The 16,879-nt window shown below is 42.9% G+C and overlaps 1 protein-coding gene across 1 annotated transcript in view; it reads left to right on the forward strand.

Annotated features, from left to right (window-relative positions):
* The window catches only part of Epsti1 (epithelial stromal interaction 1), a 105,297-nt gene that overhangs the window by 55,229 nt on the left and 33,189 nt on the right, over nt 1-16,879 (forward strand). Inside the window, exon 7 of the mRNA XM_036199508.1 lies at nt 5,110-5,203. Coding sequence (XP_036055401.1) covers nt 5,110-5,203 — 94 coding nt within the window. The remainder of the gene's footprint in view (nt 1-5,109; nt 5,204-16,879) is intronic.

A 16,879-nucleotide genomic window follows, 5' to 3' on the forward strand; every position in this document is an offset into this window, starting at 1 on the left:
AGTGCAACCAAAGTGCCTGTGCCTTTTCTCTGTTTGATAAACTACCAAATCTGTGTTCATTTTAAAGGGAAACAAAATATTATAGAGACTGTCACAATGCTCTCATTCGCTATCTTTTCCCTGTAGTTATCCTGACCTGATGCATTACGTTTGTTAAGTATCCTTCCCCTCTAACTAGACACACACCTGTAGGTGAACAAATTGTGTTTCTTGTTGAAGCAAAGCCAAATGAATAGTATAGAGAATAGTGAAGTATGAGGAGGGAAAACCATCCGAAAGAGCCAAGTACAGGATTTGAACTTTGGTTAGGTAATTAGGGGAAGAGTCTCAATCGGCAGAAGGTGGCGTAAGGACACAGGGGAATATTGTGATTGGGTACCCTGATAAATCATCGGTGTAGGGGTGACATAGCAACCGGAGGAAGGAGCTGGGCCTGGAAAAGGAGTAGGAGTCTTCCACTGAGTTGGGGAAAGATGTGGGTCATTTGTGGGTTACGTGATTACTTTGCAAGAATCAGATGCAGATGTTCAACATAGAACACATCTTTGTATGACTGGATCACTCCGACATAACTGGTAGGTGAGAACATCAGATCAGTTCTCAGATACAGGGCCTCTCAAAAGGATTCGTGATGTAAATTATTCCTTCTTACTTCTGGTTCCTCCCCACCCTTCCCCTCATGTTTTTCTCCTTTCCTTTCTCTTCCTTCCTTGTCTAGGATACTTACAAATGGTTCTGGGTTCTGTGTCCTTTCTCAGTTCTCCTTAGTTGTCAGGAGTTACCTTATTATTAAACACCTAGACATTGAACATGTTTTCAACTCTACCAGGTGTTGTCAAATTTCATTCCTGGGTGACCAATTTGCTTTCCTATCAGCAATTCATAAGAGGAGTTCTGCCAGATATTCTCCTTAGCATGGGGCAATTTTCCACACGTAAAAAGTCGTTTTTGGCTTGTGTGGTAGTGTCTTGTTTTAATTTTCCCATTCTCAATTGTCTTTGAGATGGAACATCTGTGCACATGCGTATTCCTCCAAAAGAACAGTCAAGTGTCCCGGCTGAAAGTATGGCCTCTGAAGTTGGGATGTCTGGGTCTGAGTCCTGGTTCTGATATTTGCTGATTGTATGGCCCTGAGCTAGTTGCTTCTGTGAACTGAAGATGTTAAAATCTTTGCAAGGTTGTCATGAAGTTGTAGATGTAAGGGCCTCTCAACAGGGCTTTGACACATGTGTTATTATATAAACCCTAAACCATTGTTGCCATTTGTGTTATTAATTGTGTTTCTTTTTCAGTGAAGTGTACATTTTTATCTCTTACCCACCCGTAGCTTGGGCTCTTTGTCTTTTTGAAATTTGATTTATCAGTGTTCTTCATGCATTTTGCACAATAACCTTTTTATTATCTTTCTTTGATCATAAATATTTTCTGTGGTTTTCCTTTTTATTTTATATGTAGTGTTTGCTTTTCATGTATTAACACAAATACACAGAGATGTAAGTGTAAATAAAAATGATACACCTTAGTATTTGGCATAAATATGATATATGGTATGATGTCTCTTAGCTGGCAGATATAAAGCAGTATATCGGTCCTTCTTGCTTATATTTTTTTTTAGCCTAAAGATAAAGAGTCTACCGTTATGAAATAACTGTATTGTCAACAACACAAACATGATCAGGCAGAAGCAATGATTCAGTCATGGCAAAGAGCCCTTGGGACCACATCTGGCTTGCAGAGGGCTTTGTTTTGTTTGTTTCAGTGTTTGCTTGGGGCCAGCAGTGTAAGCCTGCAAAGTTTTCAAACTTTTTAAATTAATTGCCAAATTATTTCACACTAAGAATTTCAGCATTTTGGTTACAAAAGTAAAACCTGGGCCATCTGCCATTGTTGGCTTCTTACCCATTGGCAATGCTGGTATGCCACTAAGTAGCAACTGACCCCTTTGTATGGGAAATAATTTTCTAGTTTGTCACCCCCCACCCCCAAACATGATCAGTGTTCTCCCTGTCTTTGATTCAATTGGCAGATACCACTTACTGCTATGTCTAATTTCCTGTTTTCTTTACTCATGTACATTACCTGTCTGGACGCACAGGCAACTGAGTCTGTGTGTTATCTAAAAGAAGGAAAGATCAGATAAAACTGCCCCCTCCCAACAGCTCTAAAACCACTGGGGGTGGGGTGGAGACCATTCATCATTTATAGTTTTCAGTGAGGATGACTTCCTAATTACAATGATGATTTAAACACAATTTAAAGCTGGTAGTTTAACCCTTTTATGCCATATACTCTGATGTTCACTAGAGCAACATAAATACCCATCAGTAAGAATGTTAAGTGCATTCTACAAAATAGGACGCTCTCCTATTTTACATTATTGATTTCAAAAAGTCAGGCTGTGCGATGTCACTGGCCTCTGCCTATTCTGGGCAAGGTAAGGACTCCTGGGCTGGTGGATAGGCTGCTTGCTGTCATGGCTGAAGTCTCCTGTTTCTCAGGGCTGTGTACTTTGTACTTCCTTGTTCAGCTTGGGCTTCTAACTTTGCTTAAACACCACGTTCTCCCCAAGAATCTATTCACCACGATGTGGGCATCTTTGTTACATTTCTACTCCCTTGAATTGTCTCCCCTGCGCAGCCCTAACTGTGTGTCCCTGGTCCCTATTAGACCCCCATGCCCATGTCCTAAGTCCTTGATGACCTGGGTCTTAGTTTCGGGATTAGCAGAGGGAGAGTAGAAAGGAGGAGGAAAATGGAGCAGATGACAGGAGTCGGGAGCAATGTAAATCAGGCTGCTTTGAGGGGTTTGGTTATAAATGTGGAGGAAGGAGTAAAAATTCCGGAGGTCACCGAGGGGAAGGAATAAAACAAAAACAACGAGCTAGTCAAAGGTAGGCAGAGTGCAACAGTACTTGAAGTAAGAACCAGGAAGTAACTCCAGTGTTCTGCACTTGACATAGGTGAGAAGAGAAACTGGATGGGGATTGGGATTGAGGAAAAAACAGAGGCCCTATTACACAGGCCTAGCACATGTCTAGTACACACTTGTATGTATGTAATTGTGCATGTTAACATGTGTATGTAGATGCATGTATACATGTATGTGGAGGTCAGAGGTCAACTGTGTTTTATTCTGTTGCTTCGTTACCTTAATTAATCAATTGATTAATGATACAGGATCTCACTATGCAGCCCTAGGTGGCCTAGAACTTGCTGTGTAGACCAGGCTGACCTCTAACTCAAAGAGTTCCTCCTGTCTTTGCCTCAGGAGTGTTGAGGTTAATGGCGTGGGCCATCACACCCACCTATCACTGTGGTGATATATTGTGGACCCTAATAAAATTTACCTGAAGATCAGAGGACAGAACAAGCCATTAGATTAAACATAGAGGCCAGGCAGTGGTGGCACACACCTTTAATCCTAGCACTTGGAAGGCAGAGATCCATCTGGATCTCCGTGAGTTCAAAGCCACCCTGGACTACATGAGATTGACTCAGTCTAGGAGACAAAACAGGGCCAGGCAGTGGTGGCACACACCTTTAATCCCAGTACTGGGAAACACACACACCTTTAATCTCAGGAGGTGATAGCTGGGAGAAGAAAAGCATGTAAGGGTGAGGAAACAGGAACTACGAGCCTTTGGGCTGAGGACTCGGGCATTCAGTCAGTCAGAGGATTCATGGAGCTGGTGAGGTGGGATGTGCCAGTGGCTTGTTCCTTTGTCTCTCTGATTTTTAAGCATTTACCCCAATATTGGTTCCAGGTTTTTTTTATTAAAAATTTTTTTAAAATTTGAACAACATATCACCTTATGTTTTAAGCTAGACCTCTTATTGACTCTGGAACTCACTGATTTGGCTAGACTGGCTGGTCAGCAAGCCCTAGGGAGTCTCCTGTTTCTGAGTTGCCAGCACTGGGACTACAGGTGTGTGTCACCAATGTTATTTATTAAAGTGGCGCAATGTTATCCATTAAGCGGCGCTGTTTACCTTGTGAGAAAAGCCACGAGGCACAAGAAAACCCACTATAAGAGTTTATTAAGGGAGGGGAATAGAAAGGGGTGCTTAGGCCTATGGAAAGATGGTACAGGAAGAGAGGAAGGGAGTATGTGGAACCTGCTTTTATAGATTCCCCCTGCACATGCGCATATGGGCTTGCATAGCTACGCCATGCGTGCGCATAGATTATGTGAATGCGATGCACAGGGATTACAGAGGACATAAGGCCCTGGGATGACTTAGCATCCTGCCAGCACATGAGTGGTCATGGAGGAGTGGCTAGGAATCCTGACAACCATGCCCACCTTTTTATGTGGTTCCTGGGAGTCTGATCTCAAGACCCGTGTTTGTACAGCAGGAATTTTGTTGACCGAGCCATCTCCTCAGTCCAAGCGGCACTTTGAACCTTTAAAGAAGGAAATTCATCTCTTTCCTTGAATTAAATACAGAGATGTATGTGCGCGCGCGCGCGCGCGCGCGCGCGCGTGTGTGTGTGTGTGTGTGTGTGTGTGTGTGTGTGTGTGTTGTGGAATGTCTTTCTGTGTCTGGATAGAAGGTCTATTTCTGATTCAGAATCTTAAAGCACTCCTGGGCCCTAAATGGGAGAGAATGGCTGGCCTATGGGCTCCGTGTGTCCTGTGAGTAGTCAGAGCTCTGTGGGAGTTGAGATGACTAGAGAAGGACCCCTGGAGGGTTAAGGGCTTAATGTAAAGCTGAAGTGGAGTGAGATGTTGTCGAGGATTAGTGTCCCACAGGTCTGTACTGACACTGCTGTCAAACTCGAGATATACACAGAGGAAATTAAGCACCATCCTGTGAAGTCACGGGGAGGATTTATCTTCGTCGATAATGCCAAGTGTAAAATCTGAAATAACAGGTTCACATTTCACAAACCTAATTTTATATTTTTAAAACATATGCTCTTCAAGATGCGGTCTTGCAAAAGCACTTAGCTTTGATTTTCTACGGCACACGTGATCTCTCACCCTTTGTGCTCCCTAGGTTATTTTTAGGTATCACCTCATGACAACCCAGGCTGGGATCCAAAGGCACAGTCAACACGGCTATTTCTAGTTTTTGGAGTGCTAACACCTCTTTGTTTTCCTGGTAGCAAAACTGCTGAGTTCTTGAGCAGACTGGACACAGACCAGAGAAAGAGAACTGCCAGTCAAACTGTTCCTCATGCTTCCCAGTCCTCAGTATGGGTGAGTGGAAATTCCTGTGGGGTACTGGCTGGCACCTTTTGAAGAAATGTTTAGAGACCAAAGATTAAGGGCACAAAGTCACAGGTACAGTGAGTGCAGAATGATCTGAAACCCCAGCTCCCCCCCACCAACTGCCCCTTGAGGTGTAAAATAATGCTTGTATTTGTTACCATAACGGGTATCTGAAAAGTTCTTTATCTTACCCGGCCGTCCACCTATACCCCCTCCAATCTCTTACCTTGTACAGAATAATGAGTTTTACAGATGAAACTCTAAACAGTCTTAATAAATAAGAAACACAGAGCCAAATACAGAGTTAAAATCTTAAGAGATCAGAGCAAGAGCCATGACTACCTTATCTGATCACCTCGCTGCCTTCTCTCCCCTCCTCCCCTAGAGAGACCCCTTCTTCCTGGGTGACTTGTCTTTTTATCGCCTTTCTGTTCTGCCTTCTCATTGGCTCCAAACCCAACCACATGACTTCCTCATCACTGCCTGACTATACAGACCTCCAGGTCTCTATGGTTGGTACTGGGATTAAAGGTTTGTGTCCCCATGCTTGGCTGTGTCCTTGACCACACAGAGACTCTGCCTGCCAAGTGATCGGATTAAGGACGTGAACTACCACCGCCTGACTTCTGCTTAATGGCTTGCTTTTACCTCTGATCTCCAGGCAACTTTATTTATTAACATAAAATAAAATCACATTTCAGCACAAATAAAATATCAACATAGGGTTTCATTCTAATATTTTTATGTATGGATACAATATACTTTTATCATATTAACTTCCTCCCCCATTAGTCCCATGGCCCCTCTGTCTAGTCTTCCTGGTCCTTTTCCCAAATATTCCTTCCATTTTCATGCTTATATTTTTTTATCTTGATTCTTCATGTGAGAATATACATTTGACATTTGTTTAACTAATGCTCACTTATTTCACTTGACATTGTAATTTCCCCTTCAACCCAATGTCCTGAAAACAACACAATTTTGTTCTTTATGGCAAAAGATAATCCATTATATTATTTCTACCACATTTTCTTTATCTTTCATCCACAGACAGGTACTTAGGCTGACTCTAGGATTTGGCAATGGTAAGTGAGGCTAGGTAAACTTGGGCAATCGGGTATATTGTATGCTGACATTGATTCCTTCACCTCACCAAAACATTTATTTCTACATACTGTGTAGTTCATTTTCTACACCAAATGACCCTAATAAAGAGAGATAAACCAATACTTAGGAAGCTGTGTACTGAGTGCAGAGCTTAGCACTGTCAGAAAGCCCCACTGCTTTTTGAGAAAGAAGCATGTCAGTCAGGCTGTGTAAGGTTCTTCTTGGTGGAGGACACCTGAGCTGAAGCTGACAAAAATGAGTTAGTAAAATGAAGAGAGTTCTTCCAGGTGTCCGAATTCACTGGCATAAGGTATGCAGGCAAGGAAAAAGCACAGCGGGCGCTGGGGGATGGTGCCTTATTAGATGCGAGGAAGAAATAAGCCAGAAGGCTCCAGAAGTAAGCAGGGCCCTGGGGAGCTTTCCTCAAATGGGGTATCAGTGGCAAACTGGGTGGGGCAGGTTATTGTCTAGATTGTGTAGCATCTCTGGCCTCCAAATGCTAATAACCTCACCTTGACCAGTGGTTCTCAACCTTCCTAATGCTGTGATCCTTTAATCCAGTTCCTCTTGTTGTGGTGACCCCCAACCATAATATTATTTTCATTGCTACTTCATAACGATAACTTTGCTGCTGTTATGGATCATACTATACATATTGGACATTTTCAAGGGTCTTCGGTGCCCCTTTGAAAGGATCATTTAACACCCCCCCACAAAGACTTTGCAACCCATAGGTGAGAACCATTACCTAGACAATGAGACACCTAGAAATGGCCCCAACAGGAATCTGGTGAAGTTCCTGGCACAAGATCCACTGAGGACATTCGTGTGTCAAGTTGGAGAACTGTGGGGGCTGACGGGACTAAAATGCTGTGAACAAGGAGGATTCAAGGTCTCTTGTATTTTCCTGGGACCATGCAGACGATGGTGTGAGGACAGATCCAAGAGAACTGAGAGCAAAGAGCCAACTGCTAAGACTCTGGCTGTGGTCTAGGTGCCACATGATGAAGAATTCAACAAGTGAGAGCGGATGTGTGTGTGTGTGGGGGGCTTTGAAAACGGGAAGAGAAAAATAAATGGCCAGACTTGGTTGTTGCTTGCTCACTGGGGGGAAATGCCACGCTTAGAAGAAAGGTCACTCTTGCTTCTTGTCCTGTAAGGATCCTGTTTTATGTTTTCCCCCTGTTTCTGATGTGGTGTTGCATAATCTACACTTGTCACCCCAAATCCATCATCTCACTCCCCTCACTGCAGGACCCTGAGGGGGAGAATGGAAAAACCTCAGGTCACAGATGTAAATTGTGCATGGAGGGCAAGTCCTAAGCAGGTCTGGATAGCCTTGTGGGTGTGAGGGGACAAGGTCAGATAGAAACGGGAGCACTTAGGGTTTACTTGTCTGCGTGTCTTGCTTTCTCGTTGGGAGCTTTGGAGTCCTGTGATGGGAAACATCAGCAGGACTGTGTCTGCTTGCTCTATTGATTTCAACTCATTTCTTTGACTGCACAAGACCATCCTGAATTTTAACAGTGTCGTCTATAACGTGTCAGCCAAGTCTCCCAGGGCTGCATATTTCTGGATTGATTAGTGCACACATAGCACCATCCTCGAGCTATCAATAGGAAATATGGAGCAGGATCAGCCCCAGGCTGGTTCCTCATGAGCTGCATGCAATAGATACTCGATTTTTGACATCACACTATGAATACGTTGTCAGCGTTCGATATACTTAACTGAGTTTTCACCCGTAGTGTGCTATTCTCCTTCTGTCTAATCCATATGCATAGAATTTGGAGAAAGCTTTGTGCAGCCATTTCTAATGCTTTTGGAAAGTCAACTATGTACATTGTACTTCTGTGAAAAACATGTATTCTGTTAAGAGGGTGCCCAGTCAATGTCCAGAATGTGAGCGATATACCACTCCCTTCTGCATGTGTATGAAGAGCTGAAAGGATTTAAATGTAGTTAGAGTTTTCCTGCCTGGCCCAGTCAGGACAAATCTCTCTCACCCGCCAGTCCCACAGTCACTCAGACCCAACCAAGAAAGCACACAGAGACTTACATTTGTTTAGAAACTGTATGGCCGTGGCAGGCTTCTTGTTATCTACTTCTTCTATCTTAAATTAACCCATTTCTGCTTATCTATACTTTGCCACATGGCTCGTGGCTTACCAGTGTCTTTACATGTTGCTTTCCATGGCGGCAGCTGGTGGTCTCTCCCGAGCCTTCTACTTCCCAGAATTCTCTTCTCTCTTGTCCCGCCTATACTTCCTGCCTGACCACTGGCCAATCAGAACTTTATTTACACAGAACGATAACCACAGCACTTCCCCTTTTCTTTTTTTTTTTTTTAAAGGAAGGTTTTAACTTTTACATAGTACAATTACATATAACAAAATAATTATCAAGCAAGAATTATAGTTACAATATTAAAGAAGATATCCTATCTATCTTATATTTGTGAGTCTAAAGTTTTATATCTAACTTATCTTGTATCATAACTGAGGAAATTATAACTATCTAGTCTTCAACCACATCAAAGACCTCAGAAGGATATAATATTACCTGAAAACTGGGAGAAGGATGTAAGCATTTTTCAGGAGTCTTGCAGGGTAGACAGAGACAGCTGGCAGCCTGGATAGTCACCTAATGTTCTTTTGTAAAGTTGGGGCATTTGTCTTCAGCCCACAGGGCTAGAGTCTCTTGGTCACTTTTCTCAGTGTCCTGTAGAATGTTTGGCAGTTTCCTCTGCGAAGCAGGAACCTGAAGGACCATTTTGTCAAGCAAAGTTCAGTGGTCACCTTTCTATGGGTCCTGCATGTAAAGTCGATCAAGCAGTCCAGGCAAGAACAGTTTCTTGCCAAAATGGCTATTTTTGCCAAGGTGAAGATATGTCTTCATGAAGATAAGATGTGTCTTCAGTGCCCATCCTCCTCTCTGAAGTAAATTGGTGCTGCCAGGAGCAGACATGTCTCACTGTCCAGAAAATCTAAATTTTAAAAATATTTTAAATGCCATATTCTGTAGGTCTTTGAAGTATTTGAAGATTACCTATCTATCTGAAATATCTCTGTGTATACCTAGAAGACTTAACTAACATGGCTATGAGTATGATTATCACAGATGACTAATTATCAATCTATTTTTAATTATCCATTACAATTTAAAATGAGCTATATAAACATAATACCCTAAACAAGAGTAGAAATATACACACAGTATAACAATATTAACTTTAAGTTTGTATCGATAGACCAAAATCCATACCAATGTAAAACATTTTAAACAAGTTGTTGCTCTTTAGAAGTAAGTTCCTTAATCTACCCTTTTGTCCTATTATATCTATATCATATCCCCCTTTCTTCTTTAGAAAGAGATCTCATTTATAATCAACCTGCTTTAAAGAAAAATATTGGTTTTTCTCTGTCCCACACCAAAGGGCTCTTCTGATTTGGGACACAAGAATCTCTTAACCTTTTCTTTTAGCAATATGTCTGGGTTTAGAGAAGGAGTGAGCCAATTCCATCTCCAAAGCCAGCTTGATAATTTTGGGAATGTGGGCATAGTTTCTCTTACTACTTCCTGCTGGAGGGGGGCGCTGTATCTTATGGGGACACAAATAAAATTTTAGGATTATGGAATAGTCCATGAGGGTGAACCTCTGAGCCAGTTGCCTTGAAACCATTCTGGATGTTGGATCATCTGGGCCATGGTGTCATCGGAGACCTTTCAGGTGGTCTTGGCTGATCAAACCCGATGTATCTTAATCTGGAACAAATCCACAGCCTCTGGCTTTCTATGGAAACAAAAGCAGAGACTCTTTTCCAAAGCAACATATCCTTATATCCAAAATTTGAAGTCAAGATACCTTTAAAATTTACATATTTGTTTAACTCAACAGCTTTTCTGATCAAATCTTTTTCTGCAGTTAAAAATCCCAAAGACAAGACAAACCAGATTCTCTGTGTAATATCCATCTTTGTAAGACTGAAACACCACTGTGGCTGCTGACTCCGCCAACCTCAGTTTCCCAACATGGCGGTGATACAGTTTACCGCCAGCTCTGGGTCTGGAGCCATGTGTACCATCAACTATCAGAAGCAGTTCTATCAAAGCAGCGCATAGCCCAGAAACTTTTTTTTTCTTTTTTTAAACTAGCAAAGGCTAAATCTACCATGCAGCAGAGTAAAGTGCTGCTTGTAGACTCCTCATTCCTGCCACACTGCAGGTCAGACGCACAGGCCAGGAACCGCCATAGTAGCTCAAACCGGCAGGCTGCTGCTAACTTGAGAAAGACAACTAGGAAGCTGTTTTTAGCTCTGTTTTAGAATCTTTTTTGTCAGGTTTTAGGTGGAAATTCTTGCCAACACGTTGGACGCCATTTGTAGTTGGAGTTTTCCTGCCTGGCCCAGTCAGGACAAATCTCTCTTACCCACCAATCCCACAGTCACTCAGACCCAACCAAGAAAGCACACAGAGACTTACATTTGTTTAGAAACTGTATGGCCGTGGCAGGCTTCTTGTTATCTACTTCTTCTATCTTAAATTAACCCATTTCTGCTTATCTATACTTTGCCACATGGCTCGTGGCTTACCAGTGTCTTTACATGTTGCTTTTCATGGCGGCAGCTGGTGGTCTCTCCCGAGCCTTCTACTTCCCAGAATTCTCTACTCTCTTGTCCCGCCTATACTTCCTGCCTGGCCACTGGCCAATCAGAACTTTATTTACACAGAACGATAACCACAGCATTTAAATTACTTTTGTCTGTTTCCTAATTTGATTACACTCTTCAAAGCAACTTTTCTGAAAAGCTTTCCTCCTACATTTAAAACCACTAACTTTTGTGTGTTCAGTGCCTCTTGACCATATCTACTCCACTCTCCCCACTTCAGCTTGCCCTGGTTCCACCAGCACAACTCTCTCCCAGTTTTATGTCCTCCTTTTCTTTTTTTAAATTTACATTTTTACCAAAATGTTTTCTTACAATGTATTTTGATATTCTTTCACCTCCCCCAGCTCCTCCCAGGTTCTCTCCACCTACCTCCCCCAGTTTCTCTCTCCAAAAAAGAAAAAACAAACAACACAACCCCCCCCCAAAATCAAAACAAATGAAAAACTCTTTAAGACAAAAACAAAACATAACAAAAACAATAAAACCAAACAAGAAAAAAAGCAAACAAAAACCATGGAGTCTTTTCTGCGTTGGGCTGCTACTCCTGGGATTGGGTCTGGAGTGTGGTTGATAGACCAAACAGCACTCCTTTCCTGGCACTCCTTTCCCAGAAGATAGTATTTTCAAATAGTTTCTTGGTTAGGGGTGAGACTTTGTGTCCATTTCCCCTTCTCTGCTCTGGGAGAAATCTTTACAGGTCTTGTATATTCTTGTCACACAGTCTCTGTGAATTCATATGTACATCAGTGTCTGTTTGGCACTGTTTCCTGGGAGTCATCCACCATCTCCGGCTCTTAAAATTTTCCTCTTCCATATAGATCCACATAGAGGGGAGGGCCTTGATGAAGTCATCAAAGGACTGAGTGCTACAGTCTCTCACTATCTGCATATTGCCCAGTTGAATTTAATAAGTACTGCCCAGACATTTGGGAGTGGGTCATCTACCAGAGGTCCCACTCTTTGGGAAACATGACTCTTGACTCTCTCTTCCCTACCAGGCATCAATTGCCAATATCTCCTCCACTAAGGATTGGGTTTCATAACCCTCCATAAGATTATATATATATATATATATATATATATATATATATATATCAGAGGTACTCTGCATAGGTGGACAAAGCTGCTTCCAAAATGCCTAGGTTAATAAAGGAAATTCTCAGTGCCAGGCATGAGTTAGCTTCCCATGGGTCCTTACACACATTTCTAATTTGAACATACAGCCACCATTGGGAGATAGGGATTTTATAAATACTGTGTAATTATATGGATGAAAAAGGCTGTAGGAAAATTCCTTTGTGTGTTAGAATAAAGCTCTTTGAGGTTTAGGACTCCAGACAAAAGACCTCTGAAGAATTTGCTTAGACTTAGATGGTGTCACTCTCGCCAGTAAGTATGTGTATGTGTTGGGGTTAAGGTGGGGCAGAAATTCTTTCTTTCTGAGATATTAGCAATGGATATTCTCAGCTACACTCTAAATAGTTTGTAGTCCTTTCTTGTTTCGCCCTCTTCTGCAAAGAATAAGGTGTGTATATTCTTTGAGAGTTTTATTTCCATACAATGTGCTTTGTCATACTTACTCAACTTTTCTTAGATCCATCCCTACCCTTTCCTATCCACCCAACATTGTGTATTTTGTTAACCTATCAAGGCCTGTTTGTGCAGCCCAAATATTCCTGGATGGGTGGCCTCCAACTAGAGCATGGTCAACTTACTAGGGGCTATAATCTTAGAGAAAACCGTCTTTCCCTCTCCCAGCAACTATTAATTGCCAATACCTCCTTAGCTATGTGTGGGACACAAGTCTTGTGAGTTCATCTATACAGCTTCCTTGCTCTATCCAGAAGACAGCTTCCTTGTGGTTATCTACTGCCTACTCTTAAGCTCTTTCCACTCTGTGGTCCACCATGATCCCTGAGCCTTGGGAGGAGGGGTGTGGTATAGATGTTTCATTTAGGGCCAAGCATTATATTGTCTCTTATTTTCTGTACCTTGGCTAGTTGGGGGTCTCAGTGCTAATCACTGCCTATGGCAGATAGAAGCTTCCTCAGTGGGGTTTGAGAGATGCATCATTAGCAATCAGTTTATTACTGTGTCAGTTTAGCAGCATAATGGTAGTGGTTTCTCTTCTGTGCCCATGAACTGTTTAGCCATAGGTTCTTGGCCCAATAGTGGTGCCTAGTATGGATTTCATTTTGTAGAGAGGGACCTAAATCCAATCAAAAAGAGTGTCTTGCTCCTATAATGTTCATGCCACTAAAATTACAGCCCAATCTTCTATTCCTTAAAGTCCCTTAGTGGCTTCCAGTATCTCCAGTGATAAAGCCAAAATGCCTTAGCTTAGGTGCAATGCTCTTTCTACTCTTCACACCCCTGCCTACCTCTCTCCCTACCACACCCCTGCTCTGTGCTTCTGTCTCTTTAGCTGTCCCCTCACCAGCCCCTAAGGCCTCAGAGCACTGGTCTTGATGTTTGCTACTTCATGTGTGATCCTTGGGCCCACAGCATTGGTCATCTAGAAACATGCAGAGATGCAGATAGATCTGCAGCCCCACTCCAGACCTTCTGAGTCTGAACTTACTATTGATGCCCCTGGCTGATTCATGTGCATGTTTATGTTGGAGAGAAGCTGCCCTGGGGTTATCGACTTACTCTGCTCTCCACACTCTGTATGAGTTGTTTGTTTACAATTTTTATCCATGGGTCACTTGTTCACTCCTTTAAAACATTGCCTGATGCTCCTATGTCTGCACTCCCTCTCCTCTGTTTTGTCCTATCTGCATCCAAACACCCCAAAGTCCTTGTATTTTCTGCTTTTGCTATAACAAACTGTTGTTGGTTGTTTTTATTCTTTGCTCCCAAATAAATACACGGAGGCTTATTCTTACTTATGGATGCCCAGCCTTAGCTTGGCCTATTTCTAGCCAGTTTTTCTTAACTTAAATTATCCCATCTACCTTTTACCTCTGGGCTTTTACCTTTCTGCATTCCATATGTCTTCCTTTCTTTCTTACTCAGTGGCTGGCTGTGTTGCTGGATGGCTGGCCCCTGGTGTCCTCCTTTCCCTCCTTTTCTCACTTGTCCCTTGTCTCTCTCCTTTTATTTATTCTCTCTGCCTAGAAGACCTGCCTATTTCTCTCTTCTGCCTAGTTATTGGCCACTCAGCTCTTTATGAGACCAATCAGGTGTTTTCAATAGACAAAGAAACACAGCATTACAGAGTTAAACAAATAACATAAAAGAACGCAAGGCATCTTTGCATCATTAAATAAATATTCCACAGCATAAGTGAATGTTACACATCTTCAACTAATATTCCACAACAGTGAACCACCGCAGACTAACAGTGGGTAGCTGTGAAGGGCAGCCAAGGTTGAGAAGGACCTGCACTGAGGGTGTCTTGAAGTAAGTGAATCAATTATTTTTTTACGTTTCTGGGGGCCAGAAATCCAAGATGAGTCTGAAGACACTAAAACCGACAGGATTGGTTCCTTCTGTGGAGACTGTGGCATCAGTGCCATGCCTTCTTCAGCTTCCGTCACTCCAGGCTGCCTGCCCCATGCCACACCAGCTAGATCTCGTCTTCTCCCTCCGCCCTGCTCTGACTTCTTGTCCTTTTGTCATGCAGACCCTTGGAATTCTATTGGGTCTTCAAGACTAGCCTCCCATCTTGCTGTTCCTCTTGTCTTAGGTGGTGATATTCACATATTCTAGGGAATGGGGTGAAAATATCTCTGGGAGACCATTTTGTACCCTTTTAGTTTTTGGCAATATCCATTAACATGTATATATTACTATCTCTTGATGACTTTCAAACCTTGCCAACTCATTTCTTCTTTTCATTCTCTCAGTATTACCAGTGTTTTGGGCTTCCCATTACTATGACCTATCCAAGTGTCTTTTCCTTGCCCAGCCAGTTAGTTAGTATAATCTGGTTGCACTGTCTGTCTTTTACAACTTGTAAACATTTGAGAAGATTCTATTTTATTTTTGCATTATCTTGATCAAATGTTCATAGGAAACTGTCTTTAGCTTTTCCAGATGTCCCACTCAATACTTCTTGGCTGAAGGTTCTACACATTTTTCATTTTGTGACTGTCAGCTAGCTCCTTGGTTCTGTCTTCTCCATTCAGATGCCGACTTGCTCCTGCTCTGAATGCAGCTTTTTTTTTTTTTCTAGTCCACAGTATAGGGGTTGTTCTGGAACTTTCCTCTAGCACAGTGGATCAGATTCCTCTGCCCAGTGAACTGATCTGGGGAGCTTTAAAACTTGTCCATATTGTGCATGAGCTGGCTTTTTGGAGCCCACCCCCTATGGTGGGATACCTCGTGCAGCCTTGAGGCAGGAAGAGGGGTTTGGACTTGCTTCTACTGAATGTACCAGGCTCTGCTGACTCCCCATGGGAAGCCTTCCCTTCTTGTAGGAGGGAATGGGGGGTGGGTTGAGGGGGAAGGCTGGAGGGCAGGAGGAGAGAAGAGGGGGATCTGTGATTGGTATATAAAAATGAATAAAACATTCCTTAATAATAAAAAAAAAATACTTGTCCATGCCTAGGTCACCCCCAGAAATCCAACTACAATGTGACCTGGACTAGAAGGTTTTCAAAGCACCAAGGCAGTTGTGAAGTGCAGCCAAGGTCGAGATGGACTCTCTGAGTGTCTTGGGAATTGCCTTTATTGTCTTTTTATCCGGGAGTTCCCCCCACTTCAGGCTCTCTTTGGCTTCTTCTGCTTTCATGCTTTGTTCCTTTGTTTCGATGTAACACCTTGTCTAATAGTTTCCCTGGAGAAGACAAAGGGAAGGCAAATGCGTTCAGGTCCTTCTGTGTCAGACACTATTTTACACCTACTCCCCGATCACCCACTTTGCTTGCAATTCCAAACTGGAAAGAAGTTGGCTTCTCAGTTTTAATGGCCCTGCTCTTCGACTTTTCAGGATTGGCTCCTGAGCAATCCAAGGGCATCTGGATTTTAGTTCTTTTTTGTTGTTGTTGTTGTTATTTATTATATTTGTGTTTTAATTTTACATTTCAGCCATGGGTTCCCCTGTCCTCCCCCCTCCCGCCCCCAACCCCACCTTCCCCCCAGCCCCTCTCCTCCATTCTCATCTCCTCCAGGGCCAAGACTCCCCTGGGGATTCAATTCAACCTGGTGGATTCAGTACAGGCAGGTCCAGTCCCCTCCTTCCAGGCTGAGCAAAGTGTCTCTGTGTAAGCCCAAAGTTCCAAACAGCCAGCTCATGCACTAAGGACAGGTCCTGGTCTCACAGCCTGGGTGCCTCCCAAACAGTTCAAGCTATTCAATTGTCTCACTTATCCAGAGGGCCTGATCCAGCTGGGGGCCCCACAGCCTTTGGTTCATAATTCATGTGCTTCCATTAGTTTGGCTATTTGTCCCTGTGCTTTTCCAGTCTTGGTCTCAACCATTCATGCTCTTACAGTCCCTCCTCTTTCTCGACAATTGGACTCCTGGAGCTCTACCTGGGGCCTAGCCGAGGATCTCTGCATCTACTTCCATCAGTTATTGGAAGAAAATATGGTACATATACACAATGGAGTACTACTCAGCAGAGAAAAACAATGACATCATGAGGTTTGCAGGCAAATGGATGGATCTAGAAAAAATCATCCTGAGTGAGGTAACCCAGACTCAGGAGGACAAACACGGTATGTACTCACTCATAGTAGGATACTAGATGTAAAACAAAGATGACTAGACTGCTACACAACTCCAGGGAGGCTACCTAGAAAACAGGACCCTAGGAAAGACCCAAGGATCACCCAATGACAGAGAAATGGATGAGATCTACATGAACAACCTGGATGACAGTGGGAGTAATGAAGGGCAAGGTTCGAGGGAAAGAGAGCTTAGGGGAGCAGGAGATCCC

Source organism: Onychomys torridus, chromosome 9 (genome assembly GCF_903995425.1).
Source record: "Onychomys torridus chromosome 9, mOncTor1.1, whole genome shotgun sequence".
Classification (NCBI taxonomy): domain Eukaryota; kingdom Metazoa; phylum Chordata; class Mammalia; order Rodentia; family Cricetidae; genus Onychomys; species Onychomys torridus.